This window comes from Ammodytes marinus (genome assembly GCF_949987685.1).
Source record: "Ammodytes marinus genome assembly, chromosome: 4".
In the NCBI taxonomy this organism is placed as follows: Eukaryota; Metazoa; Chordata; class Actinopteri; order Uranoscopiformes; family Ammodytidae; genus Ammodytes; species Ammodytes marinus.
The window spans coordinates 12,702,024-12,726,368 of NC_137233.1; the positions used below are offsets into that span (position 1 = coordinate 12,702,024).

At 40.6% G+C, this 24,345-nt stretch overlaps 1 protein-coding gene across 2 annotated transcripts in view; it reads left to right on the forward strand.

Annotated features, from left to right (window-relative positions):
• ephb2b (eph receptor B2b) overlaps window positions 1–9,522 on the forward strand; it is a 119,137-nt gene extending 109,615 nt beyond the window's left edge. For both annotated transcript variants that reach the window (XM_080025658.1, XM_080025659.1), the window contains exons 14-16: window positions 1,879–2,072; window positions 3,172–3,327; window positions 4,486–9,522. In XM_080025658.1, the coding sequence (XP_079881784.1) occupies window positions 1,879–2,072; window positions 3,172–3,327; window positions 4,486–4,594 (459 nt within the window). In that variant the 3' untranslated portion in view covers window positions 4,595–9,522. The remainder of the gene's footprint in view (window positions 1–1,878; window positions 2,073–3,171; window positions 3,328–4,485) is intronic.
• Window positions 9,523–24,345: the final 14,823 nt, after the last annotated feature.

Below are 24,345 nucleotides of genomic sequence, written 5' to 3' on the forward strand. Positions count from 1 at the left end.
AATGACAGAGATCAAATCTTTATTTTTTATTTTGACATCATTTAAATGTCTAAGGTTTTTACAGAACATATTTTGGATAGATTTCATATTTTTCAAAAGAAAATACTATTTTCAGGTCTTCAAAATGCATTTGCCTGATTCTAAGATATTTTTATCATAAATAAGACAATTAACAACACATAAACAAATCCTTCTGTAATCATCTTCAGAAAAGTGCTAAGTTTGTATGATGTAAGTTTTCTGGAAGTTGAGAGTATTGAAGAAAAAGAATGGTCGTTATAGATGTTTGTATAGGAAAAATATACGTAAATAGACAAGGTTTAGAAAAATAAACACCTAAATATACATTTTGGACCTTGTGTTTATACTAGTATGAAAGATGACAATAGCCAACAATCTCAAAATTGACCACTGCTTCAACAAGCTATGTTTCTGCCTGAAAGGCCTTTCCTTAAACATTTTATTCAACAACCCTTAAAAAATACTTCCTTTGCTTCCTGAGTACATAACAGCTCAGCCTCCTCAAAGATACGTATTGTCCTTGTATCTGTTTTCCCTCAGCATTCACTCATGGGTTTTATATGAAATTCCCCCACACTCACCACAGAGACATAATCAGATCATTTGAAATGCACGGCAGCGCTCACCGGACAATTTCTGCTCTTGACTGGAGCCTCAATTTCCTATCTCCCTCTGGGTAGCCGAGGAGAAAGCAAATTATGGGGAGAGAGATAATGAAAATAGTTTCAAATTGAAAGTGAGAACACTAATGTGCTAAGAGCGACTGAGGACCTCAACGGTTATCTTATTAGCAGCTCCAGATAGTGTTTCTGCTCCATCGGGGTGCTCGTTTGGAGGTCTCATGAATGAGATTAATCTGGCTTTGAATGGAGCAGCTTTAATGGCCCCCATAATGAGCAGGGGATTGTGGGTCCTCGTCACAAGTGTCCTCCGGGTTATCTCACTCTGTTAACTGTGCACCACCACGACCAACAACATCAGCAGCCCAAGTCAAACGTAGCTTTAATGTGCTTTTACAGGGAGAGGAAGCATTAAATACTTTGTAAAGGCTACAGATGAGGTCACTGCTGGCAGGTAAATGTAAAGTTGGCAGAGGAATGTTTATGTTCTCGATGACCTAACCGCTGTTTAAGAACTCTTCACATGAAGAACTAATGTGGTGATTGGTGCAAACATATTATACATTCATATGTATAACTAAGTAATGGCTTAAATAATTGAAGTGTTTTTACTCATAGGCGGTAACAAAGTAATAACTACAGCAGTTGTTTTCACCAAATGGCTAGAGGCACATGTGCTCTCATTATATGATCATCTGAAGAGACAGCATCAGTGCTGCTTCGTATTACACATGATTGTTGGGAATATCCATAAAATAATAACATATTTAATAAATACTCATTACATCCGTACAATGATTTGACCGATACAGATGATTTAATTTGAATGAAAAGTATTTACTAAAAGTATTTACTCTTTCACCAAATAGCTACGCAGAGATGTCCAACAAAATCAATACACAGCCTTTGTTCTACTTTCTGAACATATAAATCATTTGACGACCCCTTCGATTTATCTTTTGACCCTTTGGAACAACCTTACTGCATTTAAAGCTAAGCTTCACGCCAACTAGCTATGGCAGTAAAAAGCTGATTTGAATTCATTCATTACCAACATAGATCTAATGATGTAATATATGTAAGTATATTACACAAGGGCAATATTTCGTTGTAACAAGTTGTTTTGCTTTTGATACGATAAGTGTTTTTGCTTTTCAAGGACATGAGTACTTCTTCCATGATCTCCTCTTTGTAGAGCCTCTTAGCGACCCTTAGAGATCTGTGTCTCCCCCTGCAGGTGATCAATGCTATAGAGCAGGACTACCGGCTGCCCCCTCCCATGGACTGTCCCAGCGCGCTGCACCAGCTCATGTTGGACTGCTGGCAAAAGGACCGCAACAACCGGCCCAAGTTCAGCCAGATCGTCAACAACCTGGACAAGATGATCCGCAATCCCAACACGCTGAAAGCCATGACCCCGCTATCTTCAGGGTGAGTCGCAGGGAAGCATACGCTTATTATATGTGATTTGCCTATGTTGTGTTCCGTGAGCAACCCTCATATTCATAACATATGGTCTTGACCAGTGTTACATTTCTATTCTTCTCTTTTCCTCGCCCAATTGTTCACTCTACATGTGTGTTTTATCGTGTTTGTAGGCATCCCGCAAGACAAGCCTTTTGGATTTAGCATCGCTTAACATTGATGTGGATACCACATAGAACAATATAATGCTTCTGATTTACTCTCAATGTAAAAGGCTTTCCTCCTTCTCACAGGAACTCCATGTTCCTGCCACAGTGCCATCAGTGGCACAGTTCACTTTTTTCCTGAACACAGTGTCTCTTGTTTCTCCTGGCGCCGAGCGGTTATGTAAATGAAAGCCTTTTGGTTTGATAGATCAAAATCCTTCCCCACGAATGCTTGGGGGCAAAAACCTGGATTGAAGCAGTTGCACAATTTACAAAACAAAATTGTTGAAGCGTTTCTGCTCTGGGTGTTAGTTTCCTCTGAGAGCCAAGGGTTTACTGATTTCCATTATCCCTGTCTGTACTTTCATTTGTGGTGTGTGTGTGTGTGTGTGTGTGTGTGTGTGTGTGTGTGTGTGTGTGTGTGTGTGTGTGTGTGTGTGTGTGTGTGTGTGTGTGTGTGTGTGTGTGTGTGTGTGTGTGTGTGTGTGTGTGTGTGTGTGTGTGTGTGTGTGTGTGTGTGTGTGTGTGTGTGTGTGTGTGTGTGTGTGTGTGTGTGTGTGTGTGCGTGTGTGCGTGTGTGTGTAAGTGTGTGTGTATGTGTGTGTGTGGAGGAATGAGGGCCAGATTTTTCCACAGACACTGAGTGGATATATTGGCTCCCTGAAGCCTATCACTTCATTTGGAAAAAATACACTTTATGAGGAATCAGTTTGGAAAATATCGGTTCATGGCTAAGGCCAGTGGGATCCTCTAAGATCTGTCTCGGCGTTTGATGTAATGTAATGTAATATTTCATATTTGAATCATATGCAGGTGGTCTAGGCTGACTCTGATGGTAGAACCTGCCACTTGGTATTATCATTATTATTCCTAATGGCTCCTGCTTGTGTCTCCCTCAGTGTTCATCTCCCTCTCCTGGACCGCAGCATCCCAGACTTCTCCAGCTTCAGCACTGTAGACGAGTGGCTGGATGCCATCAAGATGGGCCAGTACAAAGACAATTTTGCCAACGCCGACTTCAATACATTTGACGTGGTGTCTCAGATGACCATGGAGTAAGTGCTGATGATTCCATGCTATTCTGGGTCTGATAAGCATTAAGAAAAAAGTATCAGATGAGTCGCGTATTGCCAAGTCTCATATATCCCTAAAAACCTGAACCAGCAGCACCAGACTCTGCCTCTGGCCTGTTATAAAAGACCCTCACTGCTACTATATGTAATTAGCCGATCCTAATACTGCAGTTGCAAGGCTGAACAGCGGGCGCGATAGCTCCGAGCCATAACAGTGCCCATTATTCTCTGCCATGTGTTAAGCAGGCCTCTCTTTGACCTCAGTTTAAGGATTGAGAGGGGAAACGTAGTAATGTGGGTTTGGTTAGCCCAAATCTACCGCCTAACACACCAGCTATAATCATGTTAGGAATGCCACCTGTGGAGAAACAGATACAAATGATTTCCTGTCTATGGATGGCAGTATCACGAGGCAGAGATTAGCCCACAGAGATGTCAATTCTCTGGACAAAACAGATTATAGTGTGTAATCCAATGAGCAGTGATTACTATACTGATTCAAAATTAGGGGAGAGGAATTCCATTGTCTCGTGGATATGAAACAGTTTAATAAACAGGGAGGTTGTTATTCTGTTTGATGCAAAGTGGAACGCGGGACCTCTGCGATGATGTGTTGTGTCTACACAATTCTGAGAGCATTAGTTTCAGTGGTATGAAGATTGACATGGTTTACAACATCAGTCAGGAAGTTAGACGGTCACAGTAAAATACAGTCAACTGGCACTCATTATGCGTTGGGTTGTTATGGAAGCTTTCAGGCCATAAAGGAACATGCAGATGTTTCTCTGCAAAATGTCTGTTACTTTACTTTCATCTCAGTTCGCATACGATGGATGGATGAATGGCTAGATGGATGGATGGATGGATGGATGGATGCATAGATAGATAAATGGATGGATGGATGGATGGATGGATAGATAGATAGATAGATAGACAGACAGACAGACAGACAGACAGACAGACAGACAGACAGACAGACAGACAGACAGACAGACAGACAGACAGACAGACAGACAGACAGACAGACAGACAGACAGACAGACAGACAGACAGACAGTCAGACAGACAGACAGACAGACAGACAGACAGACAGACAGACAGACATCTGCTGATACATATTATTCTGTTTCTCCCCAACAGTGACATCCTGAGGGTGGGTGTGACGTTAGCAGGCCATCAAAAGAAGATCCTCAACAGCGTCCAGATGATGCGGGCACAGATGAACCAGATCCAGTCGGTGGAGGTCTGACCCTCCAGAGCGGAGCAGAGGGAGGGAGAAAGAAACATGGCGGTTGGGGATGCAGGGCTAATGGGTGCAGAGGATGGAGTGGATGTTTTTTTGGCGTTACAGAGTGTTTGGTCTTCCCCGCTGACGACCATTCATCCCTCATTCCCCCTCTCTCCCTCCTCACACCCTCAACCAAGACTCTTCCATCTGTATCGGGGATCAGCTGTGGAGAGTTGAGGAAAAATAAGTTTACGTACATCAAGACATCAAGAGGGGCCCACAGCCAAACCCACTCCACCTTTGGATCTAGAAACCTGGGAGGTTAGAAAGTGACCAGCAACACATTTTGTCAATCTTCCACCAATTTTAATTTGATGTTGAGTTATTATTTTAATTTTTTTTGGTTTGTTTGTTCTGATAATTTTGTAAAGAATTTTGTAAAGAAAAGAAAAACTGAGAAAAGGCAAGGAGTTTATCTAAATTGATAGATGATATAAGGTTGTACAATAGATGAACTGAGTAGGAAAGCTACCCTTTAAAAGGGCAACAAAAAAAGAAAAGAAAAGTCGAGGCCATCCTCAACAATGTGTGGATATTTCTCTTTGCCATTTTTAATCAAAATTGGACATTGTGAGGAAACACAGAGTTGTCTGTGGCCTTCTCAAAGGCAAACTGCAGAGGAGACCGAGGGACCTGACGTGCACTCCCAACTGTTTCCCCAGGAGAGAAAATACATAAAAGAAACAAACCATGTAATGGACACGTTTTGACATAGACTGATGTCAAAAACAGACTCATTCAGACTGACAACTCACACAGTGAAATCAAAAAATAATTATTTTCTCTCTCATTGCAAGTCTTTTTCTATTTTGTGTGAAATTTTGTGAAGAAGATTCCGTCTCACCTTACTTCCTCTCACTATAGACAAAGGACACATTTTTTTTCTTCTTCCACAGTCAAATACTCTCAGCTTGCCAAATAGAACTCTTCCCTTTTCGCACTCCAGTCGTGACCCCGTATACTGTACATATCAGATGAACTTGACCTGCCACAACGTGAGGACTCAGAAACAAGTTTTAATCAATCAAAAGAACTGACCACCGGGAGGATTGAAGTTGTTGTCAACATCAGTTTCTTTCCTTAATCTGTGAAAAACAATAGCTTGTGGGGGGGGGGGGGGGGGGGGGAACGCACTTCCTACTTGGATTCACACAAAAGGAAACAGGTTCTACTGTTTACATCAGTCCACATACCCACAGTCCCGATATAGCATCCTCGTTCACGTTGTTTCGTCTCTAATGCCGTCTGTGCGTACGTGCACACTTTGCGCGTGCATACCACATGCACGAAAGAAGCGCTGGCTCCCCAAAGCGTTCGGACTCTTGTTTGAAAGCATGCTGAGTGAGTGGTTAATTTCACAGTGCTTTGATTTGCTGCAATTTTGCTAGAAACTCTGTTTGGTAAGAGCTTGGATTTGACACATTTTACAGAGTATAATGTGGCTGCATTTTATCCACTGTTTCTTCTTCTTCCATTTTTTTTCCTTTTGAAAGGACACTTTTATGTTTAAAGTATTAAAAGTTTTGATACCACCCGCGGTTCTTACACACACACACACACACACACACACACACACACACATGCGCAAATATACTTTACAATCAGGCGTTTGATGAATTGAAAAACAAAAAATGCAACGTGTTATATTTTTGCAATTTCTGTATGGGTATTATTGAATTGTTATTATTATCACTTTTTAGATATTTTTTTTTCTGCACTGAGTCTACTGTTTGACTCCAACAAACACTCTGGATCTTCCATCAATGCTTAAGAAATTCATTCTGAAACGTGAATCATGTTGGTGCACACAACCATGTAGATATAAAGCATTTCCCTGTGACAGGTTTTGATTTAATTTTATTGAGCGACAGTACATGTATTTAATGTACGGCTTCCTGTGAACACTTCCATCTCATGAGTACAGAGCTGTCAATCATTGTTTTGTGTCGTCATCTGTAACCAGGTGTAAGGGGTTTCAGAGGGGGGTAGGGTGGAGTTCGTAGCAAATGCAGTGGTTCCCTAGAGAGTGTGGAGGGATCAGGCAATGGCTTGATGTTTTCAGCCGGTTAACGATATCCGCAGCAGTGCACACAAGATCCTACTGGGCTCCGCTTCGAGACGTGACAGCCCTAGACATGGGACTCCAGCTGTGAGCCATCGGTAAGATGTGTCCGGTCTCAGCGGGGCGGCCCAAACCCACGATCACAGCCACTCTGTCCAGCCAATGATTCTCTCTCTCACTCTCTTTCTCTCTCTCTCTCTCTCTCTCTCTCTCTCTCTCTCTCTCTCTCTCTCTCTCTCTCTCTCCCCCTTGATCACACACACACATGCCTGCGGGGCCACCTGTCTGCCGCTCTCACTGATCTCAGCACACACGCTTTAATAAAGCAGTTGTCTGGTTTCGTCTCAGCAACTTTAAAAAGCATCAACAGTCATCAGTGTGGGGGCAGTTGTGTGTTGTCTTGTCCCCGATGCTGCATGCACACTGTCTGAGTATGTGGAGAGAATGAAAAAAAAAAAGATTCCTTCAAACTGGACAATGCTTCCATGTTGGCTTAAGTACCAAATCCTCTCTTTTGGGCTTTTGAGTTGTTGTGTGGGGCCACTACATACAGATCAAGCATTAAAAGCACTTGTTATAAAAAAAGAAAAGAAGAAAATAGTGAGAAGCCTCAGTTACCCCCCCCTGTCGTCTTACCTTTCATTTCCACCCTGCCTTCCTGGTGTTTAAGGCCAGGAGCGGGTGGGATTTTTTGATTCTCTTTCTGCTTCCATAATCCTCTCCTTGGTAATTTTCATCTGCTGTGCAACAGAACAGATCATTTGCCTGGAAGCTTAAATAACACATGAAGCTGCAGGGAGGAGAATTCATGAGCTGTTAGTCATAGCAGAGAGGCGAGCGAGAAGTGATGTTGTGACCTATATGCCACCGATGCCAACATGCAGTTTGCTTTTGAACCCCGATCTGTAGTAGACTGTTCCTTTTCCATTTCCCCATATTTAGCAGCTCATCAGTTCTACGTTGGGGGAGGCTGAGGCCGTCCGTCTTTGTCATGGTACGGCAAATACTCCGTCGTCAGAAAAATGTAATATTGTTCAAGAAATAAATCTTAAAAGTATCCAAAGCTCAGTCAGACAGTGTGCTTGTCCATAGACGCTGCCAGGACCTTGAGTCATAAATCAAGCAATTATCCTTGAACTTGGATTCAAAAAAACTACCTTGCAGGGTGGGCAGACGTACTAATGGCCAGACATAAAATAGTGCTGAAGTTGACTATGTTGCATCCAGTCAGTATTCTCCTGACACTTTTTCTCCTTGTGGAGGGTTAGTTTTTCCCCCTTTTCTATTCTATCTGCAGGGGTTTAAAAAACAGCCTTTTGATTGAATGTGGAGGGTTTGAAAGCACCGCATGGAGTATTTGTGTATCTTATGCTGATTCCATGGCACATAAGAGAGGTATTGTTGCCGCTGAGCAATGTTATAGGGACAATGAATTGACGCACTTATGTGAAGTGTTTTGAAGTGGTTCTGACTTCCTTTTGAGCTGGAGACTGAAAAAAAAGCTGATGTCAGAATTCGTAGACTATTGAAAAAAATGTATAGAAAGAAATTACCAATAAATCATCTGGGACAGGTTTTTATGGCAGGCATATTTTTTAAAGTATTTTTGCCTGATGATTATTCTTTTATCACATCTATGAAATCAGACTGAATATTTAATTTAATTAAAATAATATAAAAAAAATGATTTCCCATTACCATAAAAGGTTTTCACGGGACAGAAATGTAGTCGGATACATCTGAATACTAGGTCACTGGGAAATTCAAATCCACTGCATGTCAGTTCAAGTTATGTGACCCTCTATGGTTAAATTCACTGGCTTACTTTGCCTTCAAAGCAGTTGCTTTTCCACTGTTCTCTTTCCAGAAACAATATGTTTTATTTAACGATTCAGATGTAGTTTTATTGTTCAGTTTAACAGCACCGAAAAAGGCAGTGAAAGAAACATTTTACAGTTTTCCTCTGGAAATTGAAGTGGATGCAATGTGGTCGTTTCACACAACATTCGCCCACTCTGACTTTCTCCAAAACATACTGCGCTTTCTCCATTTACATTTGTGAAGCAAAGTAGAAACCACTCAGTCCTGCCCTCACCATGTGCCAATTTCTGAAGGACATGAGGAAAACCGTTAAGTCTCAGTGTTACTGTTACATGATAGTGTGCATAAACACAAGTTGTGCCAGGATGTACTACCCACTGGGCTGCACTTGAACGCCGCCCAACTCCACTATGGTTGGACTGAGAGGTCTGCCATGCTGTTGTGGAAGACAGAAAATGGCTTCAGTTTGAAATGGCTTGAGCACAAAGCACCAGAGCGCCCTCTACTGCTGTGGTGGTGGTCAAATGAATCTTGTTGTATTGACATGTTGAGATAGAGATGTAGTCTGTGAATGCTGCAGCCAGCAGTGAAACTCCAGTGTTTGGGAGACCCCTCAGAACGAGCAGGTGACTTTCCGTCTGTTGGACAAACTTTGGTACCACTCAGCCGCCTGTGTGTACCCCTAATTGACCCCGTGTTTACCCCTCTGTTGGCCACGGACACCTCCCCCCCCCCTCCCCCTACCCCCCACTACCACAACTGGCTGTTGGCTAATTCAGGCAGGGGATCACCATGGGTCCCCTGGTCTACTAAAGCCCACATTACAGACCAGTGCCGGTTCAGACCACTGTGACTGATGTGGGAGATCCGATATTTCTGTATAAATGTATATTGACTGTAACCCTGTGAATGATGTAACAATTTCATTATTTGTAATATTGTCATTGGTTTATTTTCTAAAAATGGAAACTTGACTCTCCTCAATAAAAAAAAATAAGATCTGTTATAAAAAACTATGATGAGTAATTTTATTTTATTATTTAATTAAAACTGTTATTTTTTCCCTTTAGTTTTTTGTGTTACCATGGTGAATTAGACTTTATTGAATAACTATAATTGGTTAAACAAAGATGATCAAAATGGTGTGTCTTCTAATTAATACTCCTAGTATAAAACTAATTATTTAAAGTTTATTCTGTAAGATATTGAATCGTAGATAAAGAACGAACACATTTATTTTACTGTACGGTTATTGGTCCCAAACAACATTTTATTTTATGATAAAGAGAATCATTGAACTATTCTGTAAATAAATGTTCTTTTGACTTTTTGTTTAAAGATTTTGATTGCTTAAAGATGATAATGTTTAAGATGAGTGGGATGCTTTCAGTGATAAAGGTTAGTAAATGCAAAGTTATTATTAATAATGGAAAAATGTAGCAACTGCCTATTTGGTAAAAAAATTGGAAAGCCCCTTTAAATGTTTTATGTAAAAAATATGGTGTTTTTAAAAGCTAGCCTATAACATCTGTGACAACAGCTGAATCCAGAACATTTTGTTCTCAACTGTAAATGCTAGTTGAGATTCTTCTAGTTTTATTATATCCTACTGTATTTCAAATCTATTTCTTTAGAATATTTTAGACTTCCAAAATTGTCTAGAGAAAAAAGCCACTTTGCAGTAGGCATATAACATTTAAAAAACACTGAAATACACTGCGAAGGTCTGTTGAATTTGCACTAACACATCCATGGATTTCCGTGGTAGCACACCGCTGCTAAAAGTGGCTGCGGTATACAAATGTCTTGAGTAAATAATTTAATAAAGTGCATACTTACATTTTTAACGCAATCCAGAAATGCACCATTGAGTACAGAACACATCATATTGGATATTCCCAAAAAGGAGCCTTTGTAAATGTTTTTTTGGGTCAAGTTGAGCATTGGAGAGTGAGCCTCACTTCTCTCAGTGTATCCCCTGAGCCAGACTGCTACACATTGTTCTGGGGGTTTTAATGTCAGAAGTGATTTGAGCCACAGCGTTGCCGCCATTTCCTCAGCTCACTTTTGAGCTGAGGTCAGCCTTTCTTCACCTTGTGCTGAGATTTTGAAACCTCATTAGCGGCCGACGCGTGAAAGGCACTAGACCCCGGCCTGACCCAAACGCAGAATGGCGCGTGTGTTAAAAGGTTTACCCCAATGGGAAGGAAGGGGGTTCAGGAGTTCAGTGAGTGGGTGCGGGGGGACCCCACTGGCACGCCAAACCCTTTCTACTGGTAGTCTCAACCACCATTAGTGAGTCCCCCCAATCTTACACCTTGATGTCTAGTGGCCCGGCAAAGGCAGAGCATGGGAACCAACCCGTAGAGGCTTGTTATATGAGCTCTGAGGGTCATAATGTGCAACTATAGGGGAGGAGAAGAGTGTGCGAGGGAGATTACAGAGTGTTATGTGTCTGATTAAATGTCAAACAGTAGCAATATTTGCAGGTATACTGTGGTTTATTTTGAGCTTTAGGCAGGAAAGAGTTTTTGTTGTGGTTTGAATGATGGTCAAGTGGGATTATGACAGATTTGTAGAGGTGCCTGCAGTCTTACCCTCTTCCCCCATAAGTCAATGCTACGGCCCTGTGTCCATTTCATTATGACCTCCTTTAGAGTATAAAGTAAAACAGATTAAAAATAATGGCACAAAAGCTCCTATATTTTAGTTTGCAGAGTGAAGATAATTCAGTGAGTGGGGCATCGTGGTGGTTGATGGGGTCAGATAGATATAGAAATATAAATGTTCCATTAGTAAATGAGTGCAAACAGAGTAACAGCAGCTTATGTTGATATTCATTTGGCAAAATAATGACTCAAATATATGGAAGCGTGTTCCGTGATGCACGGCTGTAAATGGTACGTTATCCCCGCATGATAACCAGTGGTCTTTATTAAAGTTTGAATTAAAGTGATTTTAAACGGCCACCTAAAAAATACTTTTAAAGTAATGAATATGTTTTGTTAAAACCTTAAACACACAATATTTAATATTCCAATAACCAACATTAACCGATAACAGAGGTTGATGAAGTCAGGGATCATTGGAACAACTCCGGCAAGGGCAGCAGAGCGTGAACAAAATAGAAGACGAAGTGGACATTAAGGCATAAACATGTTCTATCATGATGTTGTAAACAAAACAATACAATACAACGAACCACAAACCAATGCTATGAAGCTTCTACTTATTCCTTTTTTTTGGCGAGGTTGTGGAGTGACTTCCTCCCGTGTATTATTCGCTTCTCCCCGTGATTTCACTAGTGAATTCAGTGGCTGAGTGAAACACATGTGCGTTACTTCATTAAAATCTATATCTTCTCTGATTTGGAAAATTTATGGAAACATTTCTGATGTGTTAAGAACACAACTCGAAAATATATTAAACATGAATTAACGGTTATTTCATTTTGTGAAGATTTAATGCAAATCATTACATATTTACCTTTTTTTCAACATGATTTTACACGGCAAAATTAAATATATACCTGACAGCCAAATACAGATTTGCAAAATGTCTTTTGTAATATTAAATGTATCAAATAAGTTTATCTGAACGCATCATATGAACCGAGGACGTTTCAGAATTTACATACCAAAAACAGCGCAGTCCTTAAAAAACTAAAAATAAAATCACCTATGAGTTTAACTTGGTAGCGAAATGTTTTAAGCAGCTTCATTGAAATAAAATGTAAAGTGACATAACAGGAATTTGTGTTTTAATTATTAATTTTCCATCCGTTTTACCACTTCTGAAAAATGTCTGCAGAGCATCTGGACAAAAATCTGGACCAAACAAATCCAAATTGAGTCATTGAATAACAACCAAGAGATCTGAGGTTCTCACTTTCTAAAGCAAAAACCCATTAAGTTAACCATTAGAAATGTTAGGAAGTTGCTACTCATTGAATTTGAGTCCAGATGGTCTGCAGCCCCTTTTCCAGGTTGGATTGATCCTTTAAAGACAAAACAATCTGAAAATGCTGTGGGTAAACAACCAAACAACATTAATTGTTTATTTCTGTCAACCAGAAAAGCTTTTCATTACTGAATTATGAAGCATTAATACATGTTTATTAAAGGTGCACTATGTAACTTTGGGTGTTTTAGAGTAGTGAACATTTTCTAAGGTTTATTCACTTAACTGAATAAACAAACTTCCCTCGGAGTAAAATTGGATCCCTGGAACTCTGTTTGAAGCTAGCAAAGCTACCCGAAAAAGTTACTATTTCACTGTTGTTGTTTACAGCAGCAGGGCACACAGTTTTCTTAACAAACACATTCTAGTCTCACTTTTGGTTCCAGGTGCCTCACGATAATTTTGTTCCCTTGATTCATGATGATAAAGTTATTCAATTATATGAATTACATGATGTAGATAAAATATGTTTTGTAAACTAACTGCAGGCTCTGCAAATGTAAACAAATCCCCCAGCCCTGAAACTGCAAAGTGCACCAATGAAACAATCGGGAAAAAATCTATTATGAATTACAAACTTGACAGAAATCAAACAATCAGTACCGACACACTTGCAGTAGAAGTAGTCCATGTTCAGCCCACAGTACGGAATGTTTTTTTCAGGTTTGATGACCACCTCCATCAGCTTCTGTTCTGTCCTACTATGTTACACAAAATGTCCTCCTTTCACCAGACAGCCTGGGACGCAGGAGGTCACTATGCAACTTCCCCATAATGGCGTCTGAGTGATGAGAAACTGTATGTGGCCAATGAGGACATTAAGGCCAACGCGAGCGAGCAGGGAAGAGTTCACCGGTGCATGTTGTGTGTAGACAGACCTTCATATGGGTCAGAACTGTCAGAAAGGGTTTCCATCACGTCACGCATCCTGAGAGATGATGGAAGGTGGAATCAGAATGAAATAAGACATAGTGATTCCTCCGGGCGCAGGAGGAACGGATCCGCTTACCATACAACTGCCCCGTAATTGGCAAGAAGCTCAAAAGTTTGACCTCAGCAGCCAGGTTTTTAAGAGAGTTACGAGACAGTGGCTAATGCAGCACAGACATGCTGAAATACCATTCTCCTAGATTGATGAATTAATGTGTCTAAGAATTTTGGAAATCTAGGCTCATACATTCTTCAGTGTAGAGAATAGCGTCCAACTCTAGCTGGACTCAGGCTCTGCTTAATACAGCCCAGCAGGTACGGTAAATAAGACGGAGAGCTTTAATGTGGACCTTGCAGGGACCTTGGTTGTAAATAAAAAAAACATGTTTGATCCACACTGTTCGGGCTTGGCAGGGACCTCAAGGCACCTCTGAAACAGAAGCCATTACTCATTGGCAGACAACAGCTTTGTTTTTTCGTGTTAATGAAAACATATTGCCAAGTTCTTTCTTCAAAAACTTGCATTGCAGGTGAGTAGTTTTTTAAGTGCTGAGTTAATGGAAATAAGTTGATTTTTATTACCAATGACATAAACAAATGTGTGTAAAAATGCACTCCCTCTTATAATAAGTGCCCGAATAACTGCTCAATAAAACACGCAATGACATGGTGCGATTTTCACATTTTCTGGACAATAACTTTGATATTGTCGAAATTAATCTCTCTGCAAAGCGCAGACATCAAAGTGCGGAGTGAAGGTATTCACTTCCACACAATGGGAGACACGTGAACTCTCTGTGACTCTGAACCTTTTTTTCTTCGTCTTAATTCCCTTCCACTTGAGTTACACCACCCACAGATGCCACATCGTGTTGGGCTGAACTAAATGGGATATCTTTCCCCTCTTGATGTGAGACGCTCACTGGGTTTAAGGCCAAGCTCCATCTCTGCCTCCAGCAGCAGGAGGCCACAAAGAGTAGGAGGCAGGATTTAGTGAGATGAAACGGCTTACAATGGAACGAGAGGTATCTTTATGATGCTTACGCCATTACTGTCACACATGTTGTTTGATACTTGCATTTGAATTATCTGTGTAGAATTTTCTGTTCATGAAGAATTTGTTGTATTATCAATTAGTTGCTCAACTAAAATACCATATTAAACATGTTTGTTTCCACACAGTGCTTGACAATGAGTCAGTGCAGGTAGAAACTGAGCAGGGCTTGGAAGCTTTAAGACAAATAGATCTTGACCGCCATCTATTGGTAGAGATACAACATCACATTATGTTTCTCCTCCATTTTGAAGGCATGTCATTTTTCTTTGTGTAAAATATAAAAATTCACAAAGAGCTTTACCATCTATAATAAGATAAAGCGTAAGACATTCAGTCGTTAAATGACAATCAATCACAGATAAATAAAGAAAAACATAAATAATAAGAGGCACATCAAAGTAAAATTGCAAGAGCAATTGAAGACAAAGTCACAAAATTGAATATGCAAATAGCTTACAACCGACTAACGTATAACAATAACTACTTGTCTTTGTTGAAATGAACAGTGATACAGTACAATGAACAGTATGGGATATAAACAATATATAGTAAAAACATTACATGTAGCCTACATAGTATATAGTGACGCACAGCAGTCACACATGATAATAACAAATATAAGGTACAAATAGTAGAGCATTCTATATCCGTACTGCCACAATTCGGACAAGGAAAAAAAAACTCAAATCGATGTATGTAAAAAGAGGACAGGAATAACGGTGTTAAAATTACAGCGAGGAGAAATTATGTAGAAAATGCAAAAGATATATGGACGCGGGGAAACTTCGAGCAACTCAGTCGTGACACTCGCCACCACGAAACAGATTCACAGATGTACAGGCTTCCTTATTCAACTCAAAGTCAAATGAGATGTGTCCATATTCTAATCCAGAGCTCTGTCTACTGCTTATTGCATGTTTCAAGAAGCAGAAATGCAGAGGTTATTTTTTTCTCTACTCTGTGCGTAAGGCCGCTGCAGTCATTCATCACGATGAGTCAAATGAGAGTCAACAGGTTTTCATTCTATCCAATCTCGGCAACAGCGGGTTCCAGTGATTACGCGCAGCTCCGCTCTGTGGATGAATGTGTGCAAGTGCAATCACCTACTGGAATTAGGAACTTTAGACACTGAGCCTGCTCGACAGCTGACTAGAGTGGTGGTTATATTTTATGGATCTTAACTAAAAAAATACTTTGTGATTTGGGATTTCATTTGAGCAATTTGTTTCTAAATAATGCTACCAAACACATAGATTTTTTTTGTGTTACCTACTACATAGGTTTATTTTTGTGCTACCTAACACATAGTTATTTCTGTGTTACCTACTACATAGGTTTTTTTGTGTGCTACCAAACACATAGTTTTTTTTGTGTTACCTACGACATACAGTAGGTTTTTTTTTGTGCACATATTTTTTTTTGGTGTTACCTACTACATAGGGTTTTTTTTGTGCTACCTAACACATAGGTTTTGTTTTGTGTTACCTACTACACAGGTTTTTTTTGTGCTACCTAACACATAGGTTTATTTGTGTTAAAAAAAACCTATGTGTTAGGTTGCACAACAAAAAGAACCTATGTAGTAGGTCAGTGATTTTCAACCTTTTTTGATCCGCGACACATTTTTTACATTTACAAAATCCTGGGGCACACCACCAACCAAAATGACACTCCAGCACAGTACATATAATACATATACCGTATTGGTCCGAATATAAGACGACCCTGATTATAAGACGACCCCCCGTTTTTCAAAACTCATATTTGGAGAAAAAAATTTGAAGACCAGATCTTGTTTTTTTAAAAGGAAATTAATTTTATGTATTAAAATGATATACGAAAATAAAAACGCATTGAATAAAACACGTTCCTTCATTGCAAATGAACAGTAGTGCAAATAGACCGAACTCTGATGTCAGGGCTGTACGCTTATTTTTTTAGGTGGTAGCACTGGTGCTAGCAAGCAAAAAAATTCAGTAGCACAAAAATAAATTTGGTAGCACACAAAGTAGGCTATGATCAAAAACTTGCATAACCTTAACCCTTGCATTTCGCTCTAATTACCTTTGAGCATGTCATCTTGGTCTCATTTGAGATTATCAATTAATAGTATATCCTAGTGTGTGCAGTAATAATTATAGAAAAATTAATAGGGGTGCACTGATTGCAATTTAGACAAAAGAATCTAACCTGCCAATTGCAATTTTTTGCTGATTCAGAATTATTTCTCCCCGTAAAAATATAAAAATAATGTCTATATCTATATATTTTTTGTATATACATATAATTATTATATTTATAATAATATATTTTTTTAGAAAATGTCCTTCTGTTAATTAAAACCAAACTTTAAAACATTAAATATAGCCTATTAAATAAATAAGTATACATATTGGTACAATTTAGGATAAATTAAATAGGTTGTTGTGAATGTGTTGGGAGTAGCTTTTCAGTGGCTTATTTAAAACTTTGTTTGTTTATTGTTGACTGCTCTTTGCAGCTGAATGAGTTGCCTTTCAAGCTAGAGCACTACAGTGCTGTAAAGCGCTAATTTCCTGTTCTTACCGGCTTCAAAATAAAAGTCAACTCACGTTTGGCTAGTAATAGGCTTTTAATGTGAAGGCGCACAGGAAATGTTCTGTTTGCACACGCGCTAACTTATATGTGACGGTAACGGTAATGTGCCGTCTCCTTCCGGTTATTACCGTTGGTGAAGTTTTTATACGCTAGAATCGCTGCACGAGCACAGATCCCGAGGACACATAACTTTCACCAGCCAAAGTGGAGGGTGGACTCAATAACTTACTCGCCTAAGACCACATTTGGACAGTGTTAATGTAGAGCCCTCTAAGCAGTGTTGTGCAGCGCTCTTCTGTGTTTCAAAGACAGCCTCTCCTCATTAGCACTAGTGCAAGTGGACTTGTATTCATCATCGCACGTGATCAATTTCAGTAGCAAATGCGATCAAAACTGTCGCACGGTACAGCCCTGGATGTGTTTACCACAGACTTTATTCCTCTGCTCCGCTGTGATCAGTCTCGCTGTCATCTCTCTATGTTCTGGTTCGGTCGTGGTATAGCGGGTCATCCTCGCTGCTGTCCTCGGCATCTGAGACGCAACATTTATGTAATGCTCATAGTTAAACACATAGCCTAGTGCTGAAACGAAAGCTATAAACGCCGTGGTTTAAGGCTGAAATGATAACCGGGGCACGTTACAGTTGTCGATTGGAAGGCTTCCGCGATCTCCGTTAGTTTCAGTTTACAGCCGATAAAGTTGCAATCACAGCGACCGCATGGATAGCGTTTAAATAAAGCCTCTTGTTCTTATTATCATTAGGGCTTTGATGCAAACGATGAAATCTAAACATTACGGCGGCTGTGGTGTGCGTAAAAGGAAAGCGCAGTTGGCAATCTTTCAATAGCACTGCAACTGCCGCAGCTTAAAAGCCAATCGCACAGCCGATTCCTGCCTCTGACACGTTGACTTGCAACATAATGAGTCGAGGCCTCTTGTTTTCTCTCCACACAAAGCGTTCTCTCTCCCATTGCACACACGCATGCCCCGGCCGCTTCCGAGAGCACAGACAGTGTTGGATCCAACCGATAAAAAAATTAAATAAACACAACTTGGACACAGGCCCTGAAGCTATGTAAAGTGCTTTGTCTGCGAGCAATGCGCTGTATATATTAAATATAGCCTATTATTATTAAGCTGAATGGTCGCTCTGGTAACGGGCAGTCCATTACTGGACGATAGACCCCGAATATAAGACGACCCGACTTTTTACGACCTATTTCCAGGGGAAATAAACCCATCTTATATTCGGACCAATACGGTAGAAGAGTATTACATTATCTGCCACACTTTATTACAGCACAGACACCCGACAATGATTAATTAGGTGATATTAGATCATTTCCACGGCACACCTGACGACCTCGGCACACTGGTTGAAAATCACTGTAGTAGGAAGCACAAAAAAATCCCTATGTAGTAGGTAACACAAAAAAAACCTATGTAGTAGGTAACACACAAAAAAACCTATGTGACCAATGATCCGCTGCGCTTCACTGTTGTCCTCGTGTTAAGCCCATCTCTAGCACATCTGGGGGGAACGTTTACAAAAATGTCTAAACGGTTACATGGCTGCAATTTTTGTGTGCACGTTTAACCGTTTATGGGGGCAGGGGGGGGGGGGGCTCGACCTAATTTTTTTTGTCTTTAGACTGACAGCTGACAGCTTATCGGTCCAGCTGTTGGAGACGTGATGAAAACAAAAGCCTGAAGTTGGAGCAGTTAAATAGTTAAATAAATCAATATTGTAACCAAACACAATAGAATACATTTTTTTTTATTTTGATTTTTTTGCAAGAAAATTTGATTCGGGGCTATTCAAATTATATCCCCGAATAAAACAGCCTAGTGACGCCACTACACATGTATGCACACCCCTAGTAAGAATGCAATTGGGACACAATTTTACTTATCTATTTCATCCATGTTTGTTTTCATATGGAGGCTCCGTCGATGTGACGTTACTTCCAGTTCACACTGGATTGTGGGTTAGAATCGCCCAAATAGGATGTTGTTTTGAACACTAAAAATCTTGGCCGGATGTAGTAGACATCCGGGTATTTCTAACCATACAAAATCTGGCCTTAAAGCTCCCATATTATACACTTTTCGGTTCTATTATACACCATATTATATGGTCTTAGTGGTCCCTAATACGTTTTTCTTTAATTGTTTGCAGAAAAAAACTTTCAGATAATTTATTGTACTATGCTGATGTTCAGCTAATCTCACAATGGCCTATTTTTTAAAAAGAGCTGCAGCTCCCCTCGTAAATATACAATCTTTGAGCTCCACCCGCCCCCTGTCCGGAAGCGAAACCAGATACGCCTCTCCCTCTGTCTGTCAGGGCTGTGGACCAATAAGAAATAGGGGTGTGGGCTGCACAGTGGAAGCTTCTGGCTTTCCAGTTTTTGAGGTCAGAAACGAGGAGAATTCTGACTGGAGTATATTGGGGGGGAGGGGTGGGGGTTTCAGAAAGGGGGAGAGTGAGAAAAGGAGAGATCGTTATTTTCTTTAATATTTTGGCAGTCTCTAGGCACACCGTGGACCCATGGATATGTTAGAACACATTTAAAAAGTGCATTTAGCATAATATGTGACCTTTAAGAATCGGGACATCCTAAATCTTTTTTCTATCTTACTAAATAGTAGAGAGTATGGGGACTGGAACGCAGCCTGGGCCAAATACTGGTTGGGTCCAGACAAGTCTGCAGAGCAAAATCAAATCGCCGGCAGACTCGGCTGGGTTCACTCAGCCTGGGGATATATGTACTTTATTGTGTTCTCAAGAGGCAGCTCTGAAGTCACATTCCACACAGCAGAATAGAGCATGGAGCTGGTAGGAAGTTAGTTGGACATTATGTCTGTGGTAGTTCCCTGAGTAATACATTTATTAAACACAAGAAGGGAGCGTCCCTGGATTTCAACTAGTTGGGAACTAGGACAGACTTTGAATCAAGTGGCAACTTACAATAGAGGTTTTGCAATAATAAAATGTCCCAAATTCAAACTGCTTTCTTATCACATGTTCACATTGCATTAATACAGGTGGACACAATGAAAGTAAAGATTACAGTTTACATTTTAAAATGTTAATGTTAAATTCCTCCTGTACACTGTGTCTAAAAAGCAGCAACTTGTTTAAAGATATAAAACAGCTGCATACAGCTGAAATACTAGACCCAATAATACAGTTATTCAGTCAGTCCAGACATGACCACATGTTCTAGTGCATTTTGGAGTACATTGCATGATAGTAGTAAGTATTTTGTTTATTTGCTTGACAGGAGTTACACCCAGGGGAGAAATTTCTTCCCCTGACCAAATATCTCATTGTTTGGCAGCCATCAGCCATTCTGGGGGTTCCCCCCTCAAACGCAGCCCATGTCCTGTAGAAGGGAATCCAGCCGGGTGGATGATTTATACCAGTTCCTTGAGACTTTTCTCTTTACCAGATCACACTGCTTCCTGGAAAAACACTATAGGAGTTGGATGTGGACTTCGGTTTTCCATCACTGGAACCTTACCAGATTTGAAAACAAAGATGTATCTGTCTTTCGGGCCTAGTTAAACAAACTCTGAACAATGTGCGAGTTCCTTGCTGAAGCAATGAGGGTGACCAGGTCCTTCTTGTGGCTGTCCATGTGGCTTGATTTCAACAAAGCTTGAGAAAGCACTCTGGCATAACTTTTAATGCCTTAACACAAAATTGAAGACAGGTCAGAAATGATTGTTAAGGTGCGAACACACCAAACGCGTTGGGTGCGGTGGCCACCGCGCCCAACGCACCTGATCTGGGGCTTGGTCATTTTGTGTCAAAAAATGGTTCAACACGCCCAACGCTACGCAGCTAGTCTCCCCCCGATATATTTATTCCCCTAATCAACCATGGCTGCGATCAGACCCGACCCGACACAACAGCGATCATGTCCGCACAAAAACAACAACAACACGGCCAACAATTGTGCCAAAAGACAAATAAACAGCAACTGAACGGAACAAATAGCCTTAAAACAGCTTTGCAGATTCACGCCACTCGGAAATGAACACAAACAGCAAGGCAGCACCATACCAAACACATTTACAGCAGCATTGTGCGCAGGGCAGTAGAAAATAAAGGCAAGTAGCCTACCCTACCTGGCTGTGACGGGGCCGTGGCTGGCGTCGATATAGGCATAAACACCGGTGCTTCGCTGTACTCGTTGTGAAAGTTCCCCGGACTTAGCCGTTATGTTTGGGTTCATTATATGGAGGTGGTGGCCGCACACAACCGGGTGAGTTAACTAACGCTATCCGACCGGTGCTAACTTGGTTTATCGGCTAAAGCACAGCCGCACATATTCACTGAATTAACCAGGAAGCCCATTCTCCTGGCTCACTTTACCCACGTCTTCTAACCCAACCCCGAGCGGTTTCATATCACCAGCCAGCCACAAATACATTTCCTCCTCTGTGTTTCTCAGCCTCTGTGTTGTCCTCTCACCGTGCCGATGTCTATGACGTCGGGTCATTCTCCAAGGCTGATTGGCCAACGCGGCTAAACGTCACGCGATGGAGCGTTAAAAGTTAAATTTTTTGAACTCGCGCGTTGGTGCGATGGTGCGGTGACGCTTTGGTAACGCGGCTACCGCGCCCAAAGCACCGCTTTACCGCGGCTAACGCATCATCGCACCTAAACCAATGGTTCCCTATGCAAAAATAGGATTTTTCAACGCCGCCACCGCACCCAACGCGCTAGGTGTGTTTGCACCTTTAGGCTACTTTGTATCTGTTGGCGAAGTGTTTTGGTTAAAAATCACAATCAGGAGAAAACAAATGGTTGATATGACGACCCAGTCCAAATATGTCGAGTGTCTTAGTATAAGGGCAAGACCTTTAAAAAATTATTTTGGGTAATTGGCACAAATCCCATATCTGACATATGTTTTAATATCCTCCTGACAGGGTGACAAATGGGTCAAACATAGTCACAAAGTTCATCCAGATATGGTTCACATCCAAATAACAACATTATTGTAGCCTACTTTCTCGTGGAAATTCCAAACTTTCCAACTATACTAAAACTGTCACATTGGATTCGGGGGAATGGTCAAAAAAAATACCCTATGAACATCCCAAATATTTCCATCTGATGGAACGGAGCATCCACAACAAGCATCAGTTTTGGATTTGAATATTTTAGAGAAAATGGGATGATAGAAATAGGATGATTTTAGAGCTGAAGGAAAACCAAAGCTGCGTGATAATGGGATATGCAGATGCATGTTCTGTATGTTAAAACATCTCACCACAAGGGGGCAATGTTTGACAACTGGTCAACCACTGTCACCGGAGGACAGATTCACCTCTAAGTTTTCCGCCTGTCTAGACAACTCGCAATTTTCCGCTATTATGTGTGAGTGATCGAGGAGAGAATGAACATTTCTACCCGAATGGTTTAAACAGACAACTTCACATCTTTTCCACTGTTGTCTTGTCTGAGCTGATGACAAGACAACAACCGAAAACCAAATGAAACATCAAGGAGAAACAGAAGGCATTCGGGACATCAGTCAGAGCAGGCTTATAAATGTCGGCAGCAGAGAGGTTATATCTTCTCCCCGTTCCCTATGTGGTCAGGTGGGGACACAGAAAGAATATTTACAAGATGTCCTCCAGTCTCAACAGATTATTGGGTCGGTCTGCAATCCAGGGATGGTCATAGTTCACCTTTAATCATCTTCTCCCATGTGACATTACACAAACCGTAATCGCTAAACGTCCCAATGAATGATTGGAGGACACTATTAACATGGCAGTCACAGCGTCTCCTTATTGACATCATGTGCTATTATTTACTTGACTGCCTGCAAAGCCTTGAATTTTTGATGTATGTGCCTGTGACATCAACTTGTGTCCACTTGAGTACACTCAAATGTGTGTGATGAAATTGGGAAAGCAAGATGTATGTATGGCAGTACAGTAAAAATGATAGACCATATATATATATATATATATATATACTGTATATTCGGCCACATCCCGGGCGAACTCAGAGGCTGCCATTGTGTCTGAAGGTCAGCTATAAGATGTATACACTTGGTCAAGTGCTCTTCAGATTTGAGATGCATGGGACTTGGCTAATATATACATTCCCACGTTAGTAAGGATGGGTTTTCCTTTTCAGCACAATGAGGTAGTATGTAAAAATAGGTGATATATGGGTAAACTGCTAACAGCTAATAAGAATTGACCAATCTGGGAAAATGGGTAGGTTCTTTAAAAAGGCACCCACAGGAGGAGAGACTAGGTGTGGCACGCTGGGAATTGGGAAACTAGGTATGGCCGATCTGGTCTGAGGCAGGCTTGAGTTATTTGTTTTATAATAAAATGTGTTCTATCCACCTCACTCCGGCCTGTCTCAGCGGATTCATTTATCAGTCAAACGTCACACCGAAACCTTTTGAGGCCCAGAAACTACAGTACTGATGGATATCACTTTGCAGATATGTAAATATTTTAAATATCTTCATGAAAAAAATGATATTTTATGTATGCCTTTCCATTTCCATAAAGCTGTCTGTCCTCGTTATCAATTAAGTGAGACGACATACATTTGAATGATAAAAAAGTATGATTTCTTTATGAAGGTGGCCTTAGGAGAGGTGGCTGATAGGCTATATATATATTTTAAATGCTGTTAAAACAACGATTACCTGGACAAAAAAAAAATTCCCCTTTGAACAACAAGTAGTTCCGCTTGAAAATTACTAAACAATGTATGGCCACTTTTGACCATTACCTTTTTTGTTGATTTGAGTTACTACTTAGCAACATGTGACTATTTACTCACACAGTTTATATAGAGAAGCATTAGCATTCACATTCACACGTTTTTGTTTTTATTTGTATACATTTTGCACTACGCAAACTCCTGAAAATGGATGTGGCTCTCCAGCGTCAACATGCTTCAAGGTGTTCATTATGTAGTCAATAACTTGTATCTGTCTGCTGTTTGGTGCAATAGGCAGATTAGCATATATAGGGTATTTAGAGTTTCTCTTTTTGAAAAGTACTGCCTGCTGCGCCCCAAAAGGACACATTCAAAGAGGGAATAGAAGCAGTGAAGTATAGTCAATGAACTGTGCAGCTTTAACAAGGGTCAGTTCAGTAGCCATGTGCTCTCATCTGTAATATATAATACTGAATATAGCTAATTTTGACCTTGACCTATAATTGGTAGGTGGCAGCATACATACTCTTTCACAACAACACCCTGTTAAGCTGGTAAAAACACACTATTATTGATAAGCAGGAACTTTGACA